A 21,389-nucleotide genomic window follows, 5' to 3' on the forward strand; every position below is an offset into this window, starting at 1 on the left:
TATAAAAATGTTGAGATTCATTTTTGATAATGTCGATATAGAATAATTAGGTACAGCAGTCCATTTCACCTCTGACGCAGCAAGAAGGTGCAGAGAAGTGACAATATGCACGTGGAGAGGTATACTGCCACTAAAAACCACTTAGCACCTCGAGTGATGGAGTAGCCACTATTTAACCACGAAAAATTAGTGATATAGGTGAAAACAGTGGCAGTGATAGCCATGGAGAAGGAGCAGCTTCCAACAAAGAAATTATTGATAAAAAGGGTTAAACTGTTTCAGTGGTTTGGCTTTTGAAGTCTGACAAAGAGCAGTCCAATGTTCGGTGCAAATTATGCCGTAGAAAGGTGGCTACGAAGTCTGGTAATACGACAAATCTCTTTCAACATCTGCTACCTGCCTAGTGGTTTGTTCAGGCATGAGGCATTCTTGAGTCTGAAGCAGATACGCACCTTTTTAAATATTATTTGATTCATATCGTGATAAATATCGTTATCGAATGAAAAAAATACATATCGTGATAATTGATTTGCTATTTCGCCTAGCCCTAATGTCAGTAATGTGAGACGTCTAAGACAGCGCAACAGGGAGACAGGACGGACAGCTGATCATCCTCGCAGTGGCAGGCCACGTGTATCAACACCTGCACAGGATCAGTACATCCAAACATCACACCTGCGGAACAGGTACAGGATGGCAACAACAACTGCACGAGTTACACAAGGAACACACAATCCCTCCATCAGTGTTCCGACTGTCCGCAATAGCCTGAGAGAGGCTGGACTGAGGGCTTGCAGGTCCTCACCAGACATCACCGGCAACAATGTCGCCTGTAGGCACAAACCCACCGTCACTGGACCAGACAGGACTGGCAAAAAGTACTCTTCACTGACGAGTCTCGGTTTTGTCTCACCAAGGGGGATGGTCGGATTCACGTTTATCGTCAAAGGAATGAGCGTTACACCGACGTCTGTACTCTGGAGGGGGATCGATTTGGAGGTGGAAGGTCCGTCATGGTCTGGGGTGGTGTCACAGCATCATCGGACTGAGCTTGTTGTCATTCCCATCTCAACGCTGTGCTTTACAGGGAAGACATCCTCCTCCCTCATGTGGTACCCTTCCTGCAGGCTCATCTTGACAAGACCCTCCAGCATGACAATGCCACCAGCATACTGCTTGTTCTGTGCATGATTTCCTGCAAGACAGGAATGTCAGTGTTCTGCCATGGCCAGCGAAGAGCCCGGATCTCAATCTCATTGATCACGTCTGGGACCCGTTGGATCGGAGGGTGAGGGCTATGGCCATTCCCCACAGAAATGTCCGGGAACATGCAGGTGCCTTGGCAAATATGGTGCAGTCCATGAGAAGGAGATGCACAGCAGTACTTCATGCAGCTGGTGGCCACACCAGATACTGACTGTTACTTTTGATTTTGAACCCCCCCCCCTTTGTTCAGGGACACATTATTCCATTTCTGTTAGTCACATGTCTGTGGAACTTGTTCAGTTTTTCTGTTGAATCTTGTTATGTTCATATAAATATTTACACACGTTAAGTTTGCTGAAAATAAACGCAGTTGATAGTGAGAGGACTTTTCTTTTTTTTACTGAGTTTACTTTGTCCTGAGTACAAAACGTTTGGGGCAAATCCAGCACATCACGGAGTACCACTCTCCATATTTTCAAGAATGGTTGGGGCTGCATCATGTTGTGGGTGTGCTTGTCATGGACTATAGAGTTTTGTAGGATAAAAGGAATGGAGCTAAGTACAGGCAAATGCCTGTAGGGGTGCGAAAGGAATAGACCAGAGGTGGCGTTAAGGGGTACTCGGGTTGGGGTGTAGGGTTTGAGCATTATCTAAAGGTAAGGAGGGGCAGTTCCTCTTGCTGCTCCGTAGACAAGCACCATGGTCATGTAGTCGATGCAAGCTTTGACTGGAAGCCAGTGGAGTGTGTGGAGGAGCAGGGTGACATGGGAGAACTTGAGAAGGTTAAAAGTCAGGTGTGCTGCATCATTCTGGATAAATTGCAGGGGTTTGATGGCACAAGCGGGGAGCCCAGACAACAGCGAGTTGCATTCGGCCAGACAGGAGATGACAAGTGCCTGGATTAGGACATGCTCAATTTCCTGTGTGAGGTAGGGTCATACTCTACAGATGTTGTAGAGCATGAACCTGCAGGAGCGAGTCACTGCTTTGATGTTTGCAGAGAACGACGGTGTTGTCCAGGGTCATGCCAAGGTTCTTTGCACACAGAGAGGGTGACACTGTTGATGTCAACTGTGATGGAGAGGTTTTTGAGCGGGCAGGCCTTCCCTGGGAGGATGAGAAGCTCCGTCTTGGTTGAGATGGTGGGCCGACATCCAAGCAGAGTTATCTGCCAGTCATACAGAGAAATCCCACAAAGTCAATGGCCGGGACAGAGAATAAACACTTTTCTCCATTGAGAGTGACATAGTGTTTTGGCAGTGCAGTCAACACGCTTTGTAGGTGCTCATCATGGACCATGGTGGTGGGCCAATGAACAAATTCTGGGATTCCCTCCCATGCATTTGGATTAAGCTCTGCCCCCAGCTGCTGCCAAAAGAACATGACACCTGTAGCGGAAAACCCCCAAGTTGGTTGCGGCTGCTGGGGTGTAGCGGCACCTGTAGGTTTCACTGATGTAGTCCATCTTGGTAAACACAGTGAAGCTGTAGAACAGGTCAGTGGGCTCTTTTGCAGGGGTATTTGTCTGTGATGATGGCCTTGTTTGTCTACACAGGTACGCAGGCCCACTAATGTAACATTTTTTTTTACCACATCCAGGTTTGAGATCCAGGGGGATGCATCGATTTGCTCGATGATGTCTTCCTCTATCTGGCGCCAGAGCTCGGCATCAACGTCTGCGCGAAGGGCCAGTGGGATGTGGCGTACAGGTTGTATGACGGGGGTCTAGTGTGCAAAGGAGGTGAGGCAGTCTAAGCCATCGAACAGTTTAGGGTGCTGCCATGGGGTGGTGACAGTGAGGATCTCTGAACCACTGGTGTCCAAGAGGGAGAAGCCTAGGCAGCTTAACAGGTTGAGGCCCAGGAGGTTGGCACCATGGCAAGACATGTGGAACTGAACAGCAGGCAAAGCTTTATTACTGTATTTAACAGGAAGCTGGAGGGACCCCACAATGTCAATGTTGGAGTTGCCCTAACCACATAGGGAAGTTGAGCAGGTGCCCAGTGGTTGATGGGAGAATAAGTTTGAGGAGGAGGGGCAGGATGACCTCATCAATCATCAGAGTGCATGTTTTAAATGCATCTTGTCCAGAGCTGACATTGTGAATGATGGTGGTTGGAACATACCGTTGTTGAGTGTCAGCTGGTGCAGACCTGCAGACTTTAGCAAAGTGGTTGAATTTGCCACAATTCCAGCATGATTGGCTGCGTGTGGGACAGTTTTGTTCTCTGGAATTGTGGGCAGAGGAGCTGCAGTTTCCACAGGGATGACGTGGTTTTGAAGCGAGTAACACGCTCCCATAGCTTTTGAATCACTTTCTCTCTCGTTGGGGTGAAGCTCCTGTGTGTATTAGTGTCTGAGCTGAGCTGTCCGTGTCAAAGCAAGTGACTGGAGAGAGGGCATTCTACTGCTGACTCCACTTGAAAAGCCAGCTGGAGTGCCTTTGCCAATGACAAATAATCAGGTTTAAGTAACGGTCTTTCACGCACTTTCTCGTTGTTTGTATGCTCTAAGTTGGTCAGGCACCATTTCATCCTGCATTTCCCCAAATTTGCATGCACTAGCTAAGCTCCGTAGATTTGCCACATACTGGTTTGTAGACTCACAAGGCAGCTGGTTTCTCCGTCAGAACAGAAACCGAGGGAGGAGGGCACTTTGGGGGGTGTAGAAAAGAGTGTCTCTAAGATAGTCACAGTATTGCCATATTTTTCAGCATAACAGAGTGTCCCGAACATGCGCTGTCCCTATGCGCCTAGGCAGTGTAGCAGCAATGCATTTAGCCTAGCTTCACTCATGTATTGTAAGCCCAGGGCAGCAATGTACATTTCAAAAGATTTAATCCATCCAATCCATGGAACCGGGGGCTCACCAGGCAGAGCGACAAAGGGAGAGGGTGGTGGTAGGGAAAATTCAGCCATCCTAGTCGCCAAATGTTAAATTTAAAGGATAGAAGCAACCATAATGTCAACTGAACAATACAGAATGTGGAGTGTAACATAACACCAGGGTCAACAACTGTAACAATAACCTGTTGAGTGACTATCGTACTGTACAGACATAACAGGAGCAACTCAGGCCATTTTGAAATCAGAGGGGACACAGCCAGTGGTCAGGGATGAGTTGAGGGAAGTGAGGAATGGGAGACGGTAGGAGGGGATGGGGTTGAGTGGGCAGATTGTCGGGTGCCCAGACATCACTAGTCACAGGATTCTGTCTGGAGAGAGAGGTGAGGAAGAGGTCAAGGAGTAAGGTAGTTCCGTATGAGTGGGACCAGTGGACTCAATAGGCTGACTGAATGAGGTGAAAATGTCATCAACCTTCTTTTCAAAGTGGTTGACAAAGTTGTCGGCGGAGTGGGAGTGGGTGGAGGATTAAGGAGGGAGAAGGTGGAGGAAAATAATTTCCTAGGGTGAGAGACAGAAGCTTGACATTTAGAGTGATAGAAAGTGGCTTAAGCAGCAGATGCAGAGAAAAGGTAGAGAGGAGGTAGTGAAAGGATGATAGGTCCCCTGGAAGTTTATATTTTCAAAAAAGTTCTCGGCTACCCGCAGCCCTGTTGTGTAAATTTGCAATGAGTCCGTCAGCCACGGAGCAGGAGGGGAGGCCCGACCGGGACGAAAGGGGACCATGTGAGTCATAGGATGAGGAAAGGGAGGAGAGTAGGGTCAAATAAGCAGAATCAGGAGACCGGAGGGAGAAGAATTTAGCAGAAGGGAAAGATGATAGGATAGAAGAGGAGAGAGTAGTGGGAGCGAGAAGATTAAGTTTGCGATGGCACATGACTATCTGGGTAGGGCATGAGTGGATAGGGTTGGAGGAAAGGGAGACAGAAAAGGAAACAAAGTAGTGATCAGAGACCTGGAGGGGGGATGCTATTAGAATAGTAGGCGAACAGCCTCTAGTAAAGATGAGGTCAATGTATTGCCTTCCTTGTGAGTGGGAGGGGATTGAGAAAAGGTGAGGTCAAAAGAGCCAAGGAGGGGAAAGAGAGAGTTGGAAAGTAATTAACTGAAGGCAGACGTCAAGAGGTTGAAGTTACCTAGTATGAAGAGCGGTGAGCCATCGTCAGGAAATAAGCTTATTAAGGTGTCAAGCTCATTGAGGAACTCTCCAAGGGGGCATGGTGGGCAATAGATGACGACAATGTTAAGCTTGAGTGGACATCTGACAGAATGGAATTCAAATGAGCAGATGGACAGGTGAGAGAGGTAGAAAAGAGAGAATCTCCAGTTAGGAGAAATGAGTAGCCCTGTGTCACAACCGCAACGACCAGATGCTCTTGGACTATGAGAGAAAACATAGTCAGATGAAGAGAGAAGCTTGAGTAGAAGTTCTCTGGGGTGATCAATGTATCCATCAGGGCTAAAAAGTCAAGGGCAGCATGGGCTGAGATGAACTTACCGTTCTTGACCGAGGATCTGCAATTCCAAACACTGCCAGAGACCCGGCATTCCACATGGGTTGAACACCATGGGTACACTAAAATGGAAGGGTTGTAGCAAAGAAGTGGAGAGTGTCTGTAAAGCCTTCAAGGAGAGGAGTGAACAGGTATACATGGTGAAGCCCCAAAATTGCCCTCGCTAGAAGCCTGTGTTTCAGACACAAGGAAGTGGATGGCTGCAAACTTTCTACTTTTGAACTCAGACAAAACGGAGGTGCTTGTTCTAGGTCCCAAGAAACAAAGAGATCTTCTTTTGAATCTGACAATTAATCTTGATGGTTGTACAGTCGTCTCAAATAAAACTGTGAAGGAGCTCGGCATTACTCTGGACCCTGATCTCTCTTTTGACAAACATATCAAGACTGTTTCAAGGACAGTTTTTTTCCATCTACGTAACATTGCAAAAATCAGAAACTTTATGTCCAAAAATGATGCAGAAAAATTAATCCATGCTTTTGTTACTTCTAGGTTAGTCTACTGCAATGCTCTACTTTCCGGCTACCCGGATAAGCACTAAATACACTTCAGTTAGTGCTAAATACGGCTGCTAGAATCCTGACTAGAACCCAAAAATGTGATCATATTACTCCAGTGCTAGCCTCCCTACACTGGCTTCCTGTTAAGGCATGGGCTGATTTCAAGGTTTTACTGCTAACCTACAAAACATTACATGGGCTTGCTCCTACCTATCTTTCCGATTTGGTCCTGCCGTACATACCTACACGTACGCTACAGTCACAAGACTCAGGCCTCCTAATTGTCCCTAGAATTTCTAAGCAAACAGCTGGAGGCAGGGCTTTCTCCTATAGAGCTCCATTTTTATGGAATGGTCTGCCTACCCATGTGAAAGACGCATACTCGGTCTCAACCTTTAAGTATTTACTGAAGACTCATCTCTTCAGTAGGTCATATGATTGAGTGTAGTCTGGCCCAGGAGTGTGAAGGTGAACGGAAAGGCTCTGGAGCAATGAACCGCCCTTGCTGTCTCTGCCTGGCCGGTTCCCCTCTCTCCACTGGGATTCTCTGCCTCTAACCCTATTACAGGGGCAGAGTCACTGGCTTAATGACTCAGGGGTGTGAATACCTATGTAAATGGGATCTGTATTTAATTTTGAATACATTCTATAAATACCTTTTTCACTTTGTCATCATGGGATATTGTGTGTAGATTGGTGAGAAAAAAATTGAATTTAATATTTGGAATTCAGGCTGTAACACAAAATTTGGAATAGGTCAAGAGGTATGAATACTTTGAAGGCACAGTGAGTAAACAACAGTATATAAACAGAATATGAGGTGACCAGCGTTCATGGGACAGTAGTCTCAAGGTGTGGGGCTGATGGCCAGGCGATAGAAGCTGTTTCTCAGTCTCTCGGGCCCGGCTCTGATGCTTCATAGCTAGAGGAGTCCAGGAGTGATAAGTACAGTATAATTTCTGTCTATATCTGTTGTTGTCTGGTACTGTCTTTTTGCTAGAGTCAATACTTTGTAGAAGCACCTTTGGCGGTGATTACAGCTGTGAGTCTTTCTGGGTAAGTCTAAGTGCTTTCCATGCCTGAATTGTGCGACATTTCCCCATTATTCTTTTTAAATTCTTCAAGTTCTGTCAAATTGGTTGTTGATCATTGCTTGAAAACCATTTTCAGGTCTTGCCATAGATTTTCAAGTAGATTTACGTCAAAACTATAACTCGGCCACTCAGGAACATTCACTGTATTATTGGTAAGCAACTCCAGTATAGATTTGGCCTTGTGTTTTAGGTTATTGTCCTGCTGAAAGGTGAATGACTCTCCCAGTGTCTTATGGAATGCAGATTGAACCAGGTTTTCATCTATGATTTTGCCTGTGCTTAGCTCCATTCTGTTTATTTTTTATCCTGAAAAACTCCCCAGTCCTTAAAACCTCTTAAGGATTGGCCCCTTTTTTCAATTTTCACCTAAAATGACATACCCAAATCTAACTGCCTGTAGCTCAGGCCCTGAAGCAAGGACATGCATATTCTTGGTATCATTTGAAAGGAAACACTCAGCAGTGTGTGGAAATGTGAAAGGAATGTAGGAGAATATAACACATTAGATCTGGTAAAAGACAATACAAAGAAAAAAACAACGCTTTTTTTGTATTTGTTTTTTGTACCATCTTTGAAATGCAAGAGAAAGGCCATGATGTATTATTCCAACCCATTTGAGATTTCGATTCTGTCCACTAGATGGCAGCAGTGTATGTGCAAAATTTGACTGATCCAACTAACCATTGTATTTCTGTTGAAAATGTTGTATCAAGACTGCCGAAATGTGCCTAATTTGTTTATTAATAACTTTTCATGTTCAAAACTGTGCACTCTCTTCAAACAATAGAATGCCATTCTTTCAATGTAATAGCTACTGTAAATTGGACAGTGCAGTTAGATTAACAAGAATTTAAGCTTTCTGCCAATATCCGATAGGGAAATGATCTTGTTACTTACAGCACATTGCATTAGCCTAGTTAACGATTACAAGCATACCCATAACATGATGCAGCCACCACTATGCTTTAAAATATGGAGATTGGTACTCAGTAATGTGTTGTATTGGATTTTCCCCAAACATACAGTATCACTTTGTATTCAGGAAAAAAATGGAATTGTTGTGTCACATTTTTAACATTATTACTTTAGTGCCTTGTTGCAAACATGTTTAGGAATATGTTTTATTCTGTACAGGTTTCCTTCTTTTCAGTCTCTTTATTCGGTTTGTATTGTAGACTAACTACAATGTTGTTGATCTATCCTCAGTTTTTTCCCATCACAGCAATTAAACCAAGTAGTCATTTAAAAAACGTGTTAAACACTGTGGCACACACAGTGAGTCCATGCAACTTATTACATGACTTAAGCACATTTTTACTCCTGAACTTATTTAGGCTTGCCATAACAAAGGGGTTGAATTCTTATTGACACAATCCATTTCAGCTTTACATTTTTTAGCTTTGAACATTTCAGCTTTTAAAGGGTTAAATAAAGATGGCGCATCAGTTGAACCGTGACTAGAATAGGTGAAAGGAGCCTGCTGCTAGAAAGTTGCCTTGTGATAGTTTTCAACCATATTCTATTGTTTCATTTGAGCATTTATACTTTTGGATTTACCTTTTTGATTTCAAGCTATTCATCAACTTTACCTTACATTTTTTGTTTTGTTTTGTTTTTGCCATTAATATCAATTACAATCTGTCTACCAGAATACGTAGCTGGCAATCATGTTTGCTTTACCATTCATCGTCAAATGGAACTATGTGACCACTCTGGACATTTTTGTGAGTAATAAATGTGATTTTTGTTGTGACAAGAAACATTATCTCTCTTGAAATGCATTGGAACCGTCTTAGTAAACATGTCTGAAAGGAAGTGCCTGAATGTTGGGACATTATTTGAAGCCACTACAGGTATTAAAAGCTTTGAATTGTTACCTTATTTATTATTTTACGCCTGATGCCGTTTTACAGTTGAAATCACAGATGGATCTTTGTGGTTTGTTCTGATTATGCCGTGGCGGAGATCTTTGTGGGCTATACTCAGCCTTGTCTCAGGATGGTAAGTTGGTGGTTGAAGATATCCCTCTAGTGGTGTGGGGGCTGTGCTTTGGCAAAGTGGGTGGGGTTATATCCTTCCTGTTTGGCCCTGTCCGGGGGTGACCTCGGATGGGGCCACAGTGTCTCCTGACCCCTCCTGTCTCAGCCTCCAGTATTTATGCTGCAGTAGTTTATGTGTTGGGGGCTGGGGTCAGTTTGTTATATCTGGAGTACTTCTCCTGTCCTATTCGGTGTCCTGTGTGAATCTAAGTGTGCGTTCTCTAATTCTCTCCTTCTCTCTTTCTTTCTCTCTCTCGGAGGACCTGAGCCCTAGGACCTGAGCTCCAGGACTACCTGACATGATGACTCCTTGCTGTCCCCAGTCCACCTGGCCATGCTGCTGTTCCAGTTTCAACTGACCTGAGCCCTAGGACCATGCCCCAGGACTACCTGACATGATGACTCCTTGCTGTCCCCAGTCCACCTGGCCATGCTGCTGCTCCAGTTTCAACTTCCACCTGACTGTGCTGCTGCTCCAGTTTCAACTGTTCTGCCTTATTATTATTCGACCATGCTGGTCATTTATGAACATTTGAACATCTTGGCCATGTTCTGTTATAATCTCCACCCGGCACAGCCAGAAGAGGACTGGCCACCCCACATAGCCTGGTTCCTCTCTAGGTTTCTTCCTAGGTTTTGGCCTTTCTAGGGAGTTTTTCCTAGCCACCGTGCTTCTACACCTGCATTGCTTGCTGTTTGGGGTTTTAGGCTGGGTTTCTGTACAGCACTTTGAGATATCAGCTGATGTACGAAGGGCTATATAAATAAATTTGATTTGATTTGATTTGATTTGATTATAATGATGTAAAATAAAATGCCATATTTAAGCAATAAGCCCCGAGGAGGTGTGGTATATGGCCAAAATACCATGGCTAATGGCTGTTCTTACGCACGGTGCAACGCGGAGTGTCTGGATACAGCCCTTAATTGTGGTATATTGGCCATATAACACAAACTCCCGAAGTGCCTTATTGCTATTATAAACTGTTTACAAATGTAATTAGAATATTACAAATAAATGTTGTCATACCCGTGGTATATGTTCTCATATACTACGGCTTTCAGCCCATCAGCATTCAGAGCTCGAATGACCCAGTTTAGAGTGTTAAAGTCTTGAATCCTGTCATATACACTACATTCCAACATCACACTCTAAAGCCTAGTTCACACTACAGACCTTAATGCTCAGTTTTGTTTTTCACATCCGTTTTGGAATACTGACTGTCCAAACAGCAAGTTACAAGTGACCAAATTGGATTTGTGTGTGTTCAGACAGCAGTCATTTGCTGACATGGCTAGTTTTCATAGTAACAGGTGTGTTCACAGTGGTGTAGGCTGATTGATGGTGCTCGTGCTTCCAATCACACAGAAGTTATGTAGCAAGCTAAGGTGGCAACAAGATGGCAGACGTTTTATGTGCCCCCAACCGATTGTGTTTTTTGTATGTTTTTCTGCGTTTAACTTATTTTTGAAAACATATTTTGTACATATTGTTGCCGATACCGTCACTTATGACCGAAAATAACTTCTAGACATCAGGACTGCGATTACTCACCACAGACTAGCAGAATCATTTTTCTTCTTTCACGACTTTGACGAGCCTGAGGCGAAGGATATACGTCTCCCTCGGGAACAGGCCCCGACCCCCGTGATCTGCGTGAAGAGGAGGCGGAGAAACAGGGGCCAAAGAGCGGGCTGCCTTCTGTGAATTCTAAGGCGATCGAATAACCCCCCACTTCCTTTAATTCTGCTAGCAAACGTGCAATCTTTGGACAATAAAATCGACGAGTTACACAGAAGTTGAAACTACCAACGGGACATTAAAAACTGTAACATCTTATGCTTCACGGAGTTGTGGCTGAAAGACGACAATATCAACATACAGCTGGCTGGTTAAACAATGTACCTGCAGGATAGAACAGCAGCGTCTGGTAAGACAAGGAGTGGCAGACTATGTATTTTTGTAAAAAAACAGCTGGTGCACTATATCTAAGGAAGTCTCGAGCTATTGCTCGCCTGAGGTAATATCATGATAAGCTGTGGACCACACTACCTACCGAGAGAGTTCTCATCTGTATTCTTCATAGCTGTTTACATACCACCTCAGTCAGAGGTTGGCAGTAAGATTGCATTGAATGTGTTATATTCTGCCATAAGCAAACAAGAAAACGCTCACCAAGAGGCGGCGCTCCTTGTAGCCGGGGACTTTAAAGCAGGGAAACTTAAAAATGTCTTGCCAAATTTCCATCAGGATGTTAAATGTGCAACCAGAGGAAAAAGAACTCTGGACCACCTATACTCAACACACAGAGATGCATACAAAGCTCTCCCTTGTCAGCCATTTGGCAAATCTGACCATAATTCTATCCTCCTGATTCCTGCTTAAAAGCAAAAATTAAAGCAGGTAGGACCAGTGACTAGATCAATAAAAAAGTGGTCAGATGAAGCAGATGCTAAGTTACAGGACTGTTTTTGCTAGCACAGACTGGAATAAGTTCCGGGATTCCTCCGATGGCATTGAGGAGTACACCACATCAGTCATTGGCCTCATCAATGAGTGCATCGATGATGTCATCCCCATAGTGACCATACGTACAGTACATACTCCAACCAGAAGCCATGGGTTACAGGCAGCATCTGCACTGAGCTAAAGGCTAGAGCTGCAGCTTTTAAGGGGCGGGACTCTAACCCGGAAGCTTATAAGAAATCCTGCTATGCCGTCCGACGAACCATCAAACAGGCAAAGCGTCAATACGAAGATTGAGTTGACCTACACCGGCTCTGACGCTCGTTGGATGTGGCAGGGCTTGCAAACCATTACAGACTACAAAGGGAAGCACAGCCGAGAGCTGCCCAGTGACACAAGCCTACCAGATGAGCTAAACTACTTCTATGCTCGATTCGAGGTAAATAACACTGAAACATGCATTAGAGCACCAGCTGTACCGGTAGATTGTGATCACGCTCTCCACAGCCGATGTGAGTAAGACCTTTAGACAAGTTAGCATTCACAAGGCCGCAGGGCCAGACGGATTACCAGGACGTCTACTGCAAGCATGACTGACCAACTAGCAAGTGTCTTCACTGACATTTTCAACCTCTCCCTGTCCGAGTCTAATACCAACATGTTTTAAGCAGACCACCATAGTGCCTGTGCCGAAGAACACGAAGGTAACCTGCCTAAATGACTGCCGACCCGTAGCACTCACGTCTGTAGCCATGAAGTGCTTTGAAAGGCTGGTCATGGCTCACATCAACACCATCATCCCAGAAACCCTAGACCCACTCCAATTTGCATAATGCCACAACAAATCCACAGATGATGCAATCTCTATTGCACTCCACACTGCCCTTTCCCACCTGGACTAAAGGAACACCTATGTGAGAATGCTATTCATTGACTACAGCTCAGTGTTCAACACCATAGTGCCCTCAAAGTTCATCAATAAGCTAAGGACCCTGGGACTAAACACCTCCCTTTGCAACTGGATCATGGACTTCCTGACAGGCCGCACCTAGGTGGTAAAGATAGGTAACAACCCATCCACCACGCTGATCCTCAACACAGGGGCCCCTCAGGGGTGCGTGCTCAGCCGCCACCTGTACTCCCTGTTCACTCATGACTGCACGGCCAGGCACGACTCCACAATCGAGAGCATCCTGGCTGCATCACTGCCTGGTATGGCAAATGCTCGTCCTCCGACCGCAAGGCACTACAGACTGTAATGCGAACGGCCCAGTACTTCACTGGGGCCAAGCTTCCTGCCATCCAGGACCTCTATACCAGGCGGTGTCAGAGGAAGGCCCTAAAACACCCTAGTCATAGAGTGTTCTCTCTGCTACCGCACGGCAAGCGGTACCAGAGAGCCAAGTCTGGGTCCAAGGGGCTTCTAAACCGCTTCTACCCCCAAGAAATGAACATCAATTCAAATGACTACCCAGACTATTTGCGTTGCTCCCCCCTCCTCCACACCACTGCCACTCTCTGTCATCTATGCATAGTCACTTTAATAACTCTACCTACATGTACATACTACCTCAACTAACTGGTGCCCCCACACATTGACTCTGTACCGGCACCCCCCCCAGTGTATGTTATTTTTTTATGTTGCTCTTTAATTACTTGCTACTAATCTCTAATTCTTATCTGTATTTTTTTTAAACTGCGCTGTTGGTTAGGGGCTCGTAAGTAAGCATTTCACTAAGGTCTACTACACCTGTTGTATTCGGCGCATGTGACTAATAAAATTTGATTTGATTTGTCTGCCATGGACGTTTCCCAGTTGCTTTGAATGTTCAAAATCACATTGCAAGAACACTTTTAAGGCCTCAAGGGATAAGATGATCCAACTTTCAAAACAAGACCTTTTTGACAAGCCAATGCATTCAACTAGCTAGCTAGGTTGTTTCACTAATTTGACACATTTGTTTAACAAGCCAATTAGAAATAACATTTTCTTGTCAAACTGTTAACAGAATAGCTAGCAAGCAACAAGATAACAAGTAACAGTCTAAAATTCCCTTGAGGGTAGATTTGTCCATTCAGGCACAAGTCACATGGCTAGGAATCAGATTTGTAGCTGACTTCAAACCACATACGAAGGTGGTTTAAAATGTAGCTTGAAATATCCGATTCCATGTAGTTTTTGGTTGTTCAGACGGCAGGAAAAAGAACAGATTCAAATCAGAAATGCAAAAAAATAGGATTTGACTCTTCAAACTGCCAGTGTGAACACAGCTTAACACAGTGTTTCCCAACTCCAGTCTTCGAGTACCGCCAACAGTTCAATTTGTTGCCCTGGACACCTGATTCAACTTGTCAACTAATCATCATGCGCTAAATGAGCTGAATCAGGTGAATACAACAATAATGTGGACTGTTGGGGGTACTCAAGGACTGGAGTCTGGAAACAGTATGTTAGAATGTTATGTTGGAATGCAGTGTACAGTTGAAGTCGGAAGTTTATATACACTTATGTTAGTCATTAATACTAGTTTTTCAACCATTTCACAAATTCCTTGTTAACAAACTATAGTTTTGGCAAGTCAGTTAGGACATCTACTTTGTGCATGACACAAGTAATTTTTCCAACAATTGTTTACAGACAGATTATTTCACTTATATTTCACTGTTTCAAAATTCCAGTGGGTCAGAAGTTTACATACACTAAGTTGACTGTGCCTTTAAACAGCTTGGTAAATTCCAGAAAATGATGTCATGACTTTAGAAGCTTCTGATAGGCTAATTGACATCATTTGAGTCAATTGAAGGTGTACATGTGGATGTATTTCAAGGCCTACCTTCAAACGCAGTGCCTCATTGCTTGACATCATGGGAAAATCAAAAGAAATCAGCCAAGACGCAAGTGGGTCAGAAGTTTACATTCACTCAATTGGTATTTGGTAGCATTGCCTATGAAATTGTTTAACTTGGATCAAACGAGCTGGTGTAACTGAGTCAGGTTTGTAGGCCTCCTTGCAAGCACACACTTTTTCAGTTCTGCCCACAAATGTTCTATAGGATTGAGGTCAGGGCTTTGTGATGGCCACTCCAATACCTTGACTTTGTTGTCCTTAAGCCATTATACCACAACTTTGGAAGTTTGCTTGGGGTTATTGTTCATTTGGAAGACCCATTTGCGACCAAGCTTTAACTTCCTGACTGATGTCTTGATGTTGCTTCAATCTATCCACATAATTTTCTCCTCCTGATGCCATCTATTTTGTGAAGTGCAAAGCACCCCCACAACATGATGCTGACACTCCAGTGCTTCACAGTCGGGATGGTGTTCTTCGGCTTGCAAGCCTCCCCCTGTTTCCTCCGAACATAATGATTGTTATTATGGCCAAACAGTTCTGTTTTTGTTTCATCAAACCAGAGGACATTTCTCCAAAAAGTACGATCTTTGTCCCCATGTGCATTTGCAAACTGTAGTCTGGCTTTTTTTATGGCGGTTTTAGAGCAGTGTTTTCCTTGCTGAGCGGCCTTTAAGCTTATGTTGATCTAGGACTTGTTTTCCTGTGGATATAGATACGTTTGTACCTGTTTCTTCCAGCATCTTCACAAGGTCCTTTGCTGTTGTTCTGGGATTGATTTGCCATTTTCACACCAAAGTACGTTCATCTCTAGGAGACCGAACGCATCTCCTTACTGAGCGGTATGACAGCTGCGTGGTCCCATGGTGTTTATACTTGTGTATTATTGTTTGTACAGGTGAACGTGGAACCTTTAGGTATTTGGAAATTGCTCCCAAGGATGAAACAGACTTGAAACAATTTTTTCTGAGGTCTTTGCTGATTTCTCATGATGTCAAGCAAAGAGGCACTGGGTTTGAAGGTAAGCCTTGAAATGCATCCACAGGTACACCACCAATTAACTCAAATGATGTCAATTAGCCTATCAGAAGCTTCTAAAGCCATGACATTTTCTGGAATTTTCGAAGTTGTTTAAAGGCACAGTCAACTTAGTGTATGTAAACTTCTGACCCACTGGCATTGTGATACAGTGAAATAATCTGTCTGTAAAGCAATTGTTGGAAAAATGACTTGTGTCATGCACAAAGCATATGTCCTAACCGACTTGCCAAAACTATAGTTTGTTAACAAGAAATTTGTGGATTGGTTGAAAAACGAGTTTTAATGACTCCAACCTAAGTGTATGTAAACTTCCGACTTCAACTGTATATTTTATATTCATCAATATAACGTATATGACTTGACGCCACTACTTCACGGCCTTTATAGATGGTGTCTAGTTACACTGTTAATGTAAAATATGTATTGGTTAGTGGCTGCTGAGGGTTGTCGAGGGCATCAGCAATGGCCCAATTGCTAAAAGGCTGGATTTTTTCCTAATAATAAATTGCATAGATTCTATAAAATGTGTCAACCAGCCACTTAACTAATGTCTATGAAATTATTAGGGAACATATTTCATTAAATAACTTGTAAGGTTAGAGAGCATAACTTTCATCTTGATGGTCAGGGATTGAATAGATTAAAATCACCAATCTTCCTTTTAGAGATCATTTGACCTGTTTCTCACAGCAAGAAAATAATCCTGCAACAGAAAATGTCAATTATTGTGTGGATTATAATTAATTGATATTTTTGTTGGAGTTGATGCATTTTTAGTAAGGCCAAATCTTTTTAAACCTTGAATACACTACAAGTTTGCATTTACTCCTGTGCAGAAAACTTCCTTCAACAATAAGGTATTCAAATTAATATCCTTCATCTGTATGTCTTTGTGTTAACTTGCTCAACAAATGACAGAGCACACCTTTCATTTTAGCATGCTGAGCACCACTATACAACAGACTATTACAGGTGGCAAATAAATCAATATGCTACCAGATTTGGATTTCTTGGACTTGTATTATTTCCAGTATGACCAATTTCCGCAAAACAAATATGTAGTTATGTTATTTGTAACATTAACTAAAACCCATCCAATAGAATGTTCCATTGTTGTTTGATACAGTCATTTTCAATGAGCATGTGAACATTCCAACTTGTCTCAACATTCCTTTATCAGCCTGTAAACATTATATTGCATAGACTTCCATATAAGATATTTCGCTAAAGGTGTGAAAAACAGCCTCACCAAATATAAATTTGGTCAGGGGCTTTTGGGGAACAATTTAATTCCATTAAATCAACCCCAAAGTGGACCAATTTATCCACTGGCCAATGGCCTGCAAAGTGCTGGTATTCAGTCAACCAATATTCTCGTTGGTGGGCTTGCTTGAGTCAGGATCAGTTCGCCACTGGAAACCAAAGTAGACTCGCTTCTGGTGGTCTTCTGAACTGCATTGGCAATGTGTCTCCCTGGAAAGGAAATTGTATGTGGTCAGATGCAGAGAGGGACGAGACTTAAAATGTAGGGAAGGGTAGAGGGGAAGGAAACCATTTTCTCTAATGGAATGCAGCCTAACCGAGAAAACGTAACTCACTCGTTCTGAGGCATCTTGGTACACAGTACCAATTTTCCTGGTATGGCTGGCACAAATCTGTATTACAATGGATGAACATCTGCAAGAGATATTACATTAAAATGTTTTTTTAAGGAGGTAATACTTATGTATTTAGATTATTATTACCCAAGAACAATGTATAATAGTTTTATATTTATACAAACTATATTGCTAGAAAGTACCAATTGTGACCAAGAAGCAAGCCAAAATAATTTTGTTAAATCATTGAGTAATTACCAGAAAGTAGCAGTAATTTCACAAATACCAAATGTAATAGGACAGCTAAAAAAAGCGGAACTGAAAAATGTTTGCATAAATTACTTTTTCTATTTTGTGCATTTTAATTGAATGCATTTTTAATAAACCGTGTTAGCATGGTAATCAAGAACATCAATGGAGTTGTTCCAACTATCTTATTCAGCAGAATTAAAACAGTCATACCCACAGAATCAACCATTTACACTTGTGGAAATTGCCCTAAGAAATATTAGAAGAATATGCATAACAATGGTAGCAATTGAAGTGGATCACTTATGGGGATTAGGGGGAAATGATCCAACAAAGTTGAGGACACAACAGTTCACCTGACACAAGACAAGCCTCAATCCAAACATTACACTGTTGATCTCATTTGCATTTTACATTAACTGTACTTTTCGCAGCATATGTTGATAACGAAATCTGGAAATACTCTGTATACATTCAATAACAGACCAATTTTTTCCAAGAAAATTCTTAAGTGCAACATAAGACAAAAAAATGGAAGCGTTTTAGTGAGGGGTCTAACTGGTACCAGTCATTTCAATGCACTTTTATGAAGGAAAGAGCTTTTAACTATTTGGAGCTTTTTTTGCTCTCCAAGTGCTGCCATTGAGGAACTGAAGCAAGCACAGTTGTAGTTCTGTTTGGAAAACCGCCCTGCATCCCAACCATAAAACAACTACTCTGTTGTTTATGCAATTAAAAAATGGTCCATTATAAATCTCATTCAGGGTCGGGAGTACATAATTTAAAAGCTTATTCTGTTGTCAAAATAACTAGCTAAGTAATAAAATATGATTTTACAGTGTTAGTTTTTCACAAAAAACTTAAAAGAAACAAAGTCATTTGGGGGAGGGGGGGGGGCGGAAATGTTTTTGACATTTTAAAACGTATTACCTGCAATTCTACACAGTTTGACATTATTATGCCTCTGTTGTGGGTTATAGGGAGAGATCATTTGAAAACACGGCTTAAGTGGAAGGATAAATGGAAGTCCCCCCCCAAACATGTTTTCTTTAGGAAAACCGCTAGATTCCTGCATTTCAACACATTTTGCAATGGGGCGGAGAGAAAATGTTGAGTTTATAATGCTATTCTAGACTTTGTCATGAGTCTGAGAGAAAATGATGCAGTTTAAAGCTAATTTCCTACAATTCTACACATTTTGCCATGGGGCAGAGAGAAGAAATGTGCTGTTTTATAGCTCCTCTCATGCAGGGTATTCTTCCAAATTTTGCCATTAGGATGAGAGGAAGGGGCTCGACTTTAAGTTGGACCCAAACGTCCCTAAATGTAAATAGAAATGAGCGGATGAATCAACCTGTTCATGTCCCCCTTTCCCACGTGGCAATTTTGCTGATGGATTAAAGCAGGATTTATTATAATGCTCAATATCTCATCTTTCAGAACACATCGAGTAATTTTGATTTACAGCATCCCCCCCACATAAACAACACAAAATGTGCAAAAGAAGCCCAATTAGTGGGGGGAATGGGGGCATCATCTTCTGCGTGTGGTGGTCACATTTAGAGTGTCTGGTGAATCCCATATCGAATAATGTATTCACCCCAAAAATGTTAAACAAATCCAAATATAATTAAGATTCTTCAAAGTAGACACCCTTTGCCTTGACACCTTTGCACACACTTGGCATTCTCTCATCCAGCTTCATGAGGTATGTGTGGAATACATTTCAATTAACAGGTGTGCCTTGTTAAAAGTTCAAATTCAAGAGTTCAAATGTTAGATTTTTGGTTTCAACTGCAGTGTCTTGAGACACAGAGTAGGTGAACGGATGATCTCCGCATGTGGGGTTCCCACCATGAAGCATGGAGGAGGAGGTGTGATGGTGTGGGGGTGCTTTGCTGGTGACACTGTCCGTGATTTATTTAGAATTTAAGGCACACTTAACCAGCATGATTACCACAGCATTCTGCAGTGATAAGCCATCCTATCTGGTTTGAGCTTAGTCAGACTACCATTTGTTTTTCAACACAACTCCAGGCTGTGTAAGGGAAATTTGACCAAGAAGGAGAGTGATGGAGTGCTGCATCAGATGACCTGGCCTCCACAATCACCCAACCTCAACCCAATTGAGATGGTTTGGGATTAGTTGGACCGCGGAGTGAAGGAAAAGCAGCCAACAGGTGCTCAACATATGTGGGAACTCATTCAAGACTGTTGGAAAAGCATTCCAGGTGAAGCTGGTTAAGAGAATGCCAAGAGTGTGCAAAGCTGTCATCAAGGCAAAGGGTGGCTACTTTGAAGAATCTAAACACTTTTTTGGTTACTACATGATTCCATATGTGTTATTCCATAGTTTTGATGTCTTCACTATTCTACAATGTAGAAAATAGTAAAGAATTAAGAAAAACCCTTGAATGAGTAGGTGTGTCAACTTTTGACTGGTACTATATATGTATTTCTATGGTCATACCCTCTCCCTCAGGGGAGACATAGATGTCGAATCCACAAAGGTGAACATCTTGAGGACGAAGCGCCTGTAGTGGGTTGGGAAGGACAGACCAGAGGAGGCTTCCACAGGGATGGGCATGGTCAGGTAACGGTCATCCTTGTACGGACATCTAAAGATACAAACGAAGAAAGAGAGACAGACACAGAGAGAGCGAGCGAGAGAGACATACAGTAGACGGACAGACAACGCCATGGTCATTCAAGTGTCTGTCTGCGTTGAAGTGAAGTTCTCCTAGAGCTGCTGAACATTTTCCTCATCTTTACAAGAAATGGTATAAAAGAAATTGGACGTACAGTTAAAATATTTTTACAACTTCTACTTATTCAGATATTTACCCAGAAATGATAAGGTTCCACTGGGGTAGGCTGAGAGGGTCGGGGTTTGTGGTGGCCCAGCAGCGACCCAGGGTCAGCACAACGTTGGGATCTGTCCTCTCCAGGATGCGAACCTCAGCGTACACGGGATCCCTGAGGAACTTGGTGACAGGGTAGTCTGCCTCCGTGTAGTAAGAGGTGTAGGCCGCCTCCTCTGTTTTAAAAGAGGAAAGATTAATTCATTCGCCCATTTATTAATCCAACAAACTAATCAATGAATATAGTGCCACTTGCCTTCCTTACATCCCTTGGTGAGGCATATTCCATTGGCCAGTCTGAGCTCAACTCTGAGGGGTCCAGGAGCTGGAAGAAGAATTGGGGGAGGCACCTGCTTCACCTCAATCACAAGAGCCTCAATCACAGTGCCCTTATATCTGCACTGGAATATTAGACTGGGAAGAAAGGGAGTGTGGTCAGACATCTTGACATCTCAACTTCAAATCTGGCCATATAAGGAAACTAGCTCTCACAGTCTCACGTCAGAAATAGACATTAATCCATGTTTCTCAAACATCACATTTCAAAGTTGTTGCAAACATCACATTTTGAAGTGTTTAATGTAAAGTTTAGGCATTAACATCGAAATCTCTCTCATCGTGATCTCTAACATTAAGGAAGTTGCGAGGTTATGCTCACCTGAGTTAGAATACCTCATGATAAGCATGAGACCATACTATTTAATAAGAGAGTTTTCATCTGTATTTTTCGTTGCTGTCTATTTACCACAACAAACCGATGCTGGCACTAAGACGGCACTCAACGAGCTGTATAAGGCCATAAGTAAACAAGAAAATGCTAATCCAGAGGCGGTGCTCTTAGTGGCCGGTGATTGTAGTCCTTTCCTGCAGTCAAGTGATCTAGTGGCCTCATGGGTGGAATGTTATAAATATTTTTCATAATTTCATATTGGATAAACATTTCAAAAACATGCAAAAAATCTGGTGTTTCTATGTCAAACAGTTTTATTATATTTCAGTCTTCTGTGATGTATAGAAAGTGTAATATTGGGATGCAAACTTAATTGAATACATTTCAACTCTACATTT

The 21,389-nt window shown here is 42.8% G+C and overlaps 1 protein-coding gene across 1 annotated transcript in view; it reads right to left on the bottom strand.

Annotated features, from left to right (window-relative positions):
• Window positions 1-16,970: 16,970 nt before the first annotated feature.
• The window catches only part of LOC112218978 (zona pellucida sperm-binding protein 4-like), a 39,946-nt gene continuing 35,527 nt past the window's right edge, over window positions 16,971-21,389 (bottom strand). The window contains exons 6-10 of the mRNA XM_042301166.1: window positions 20,578-20,735; window positions 20,305-20,497; window positions 19,931-20,078; window positions 17,212-17,290; window positions 16,971-17,086 (exon numbers count right to left, since the gene is read on the bottom strand). Of these exons, the coding sequence (XP_042157100.1) occupies window positions 16,971-17,086; window positions 17,212-17,290; window positions 19,931-20,078; window positions 20,305-20,497; window positions 20,578-20,735 (694 nt within the window). The remainder of the gene's footprint in view (window positions 17,087-17,211; window positions 17,291-19,930; window positions 20,079-20,304; window positions 20,498-20,577; window positions 20,736-21,389) is intronic.

The sequence above is a fragment of the Oncorhynchus tshawytscha genome, linkage group LG19 (assembly GCF_018296145.1).
Source record: "Oncorhynchus tshawytscha isolate Ot180627B linkage group LG19, Otsh_v2.0, whole genome shotgun sequence".
In the NCBI taxonomy this organism is placed as follows: Eukaryota; Metazoa; Chordata; class Actinopteri; order Salmoniformes; family Salmonidae; genus Oncorhynchus; species Oncorhynchus tshawytscha.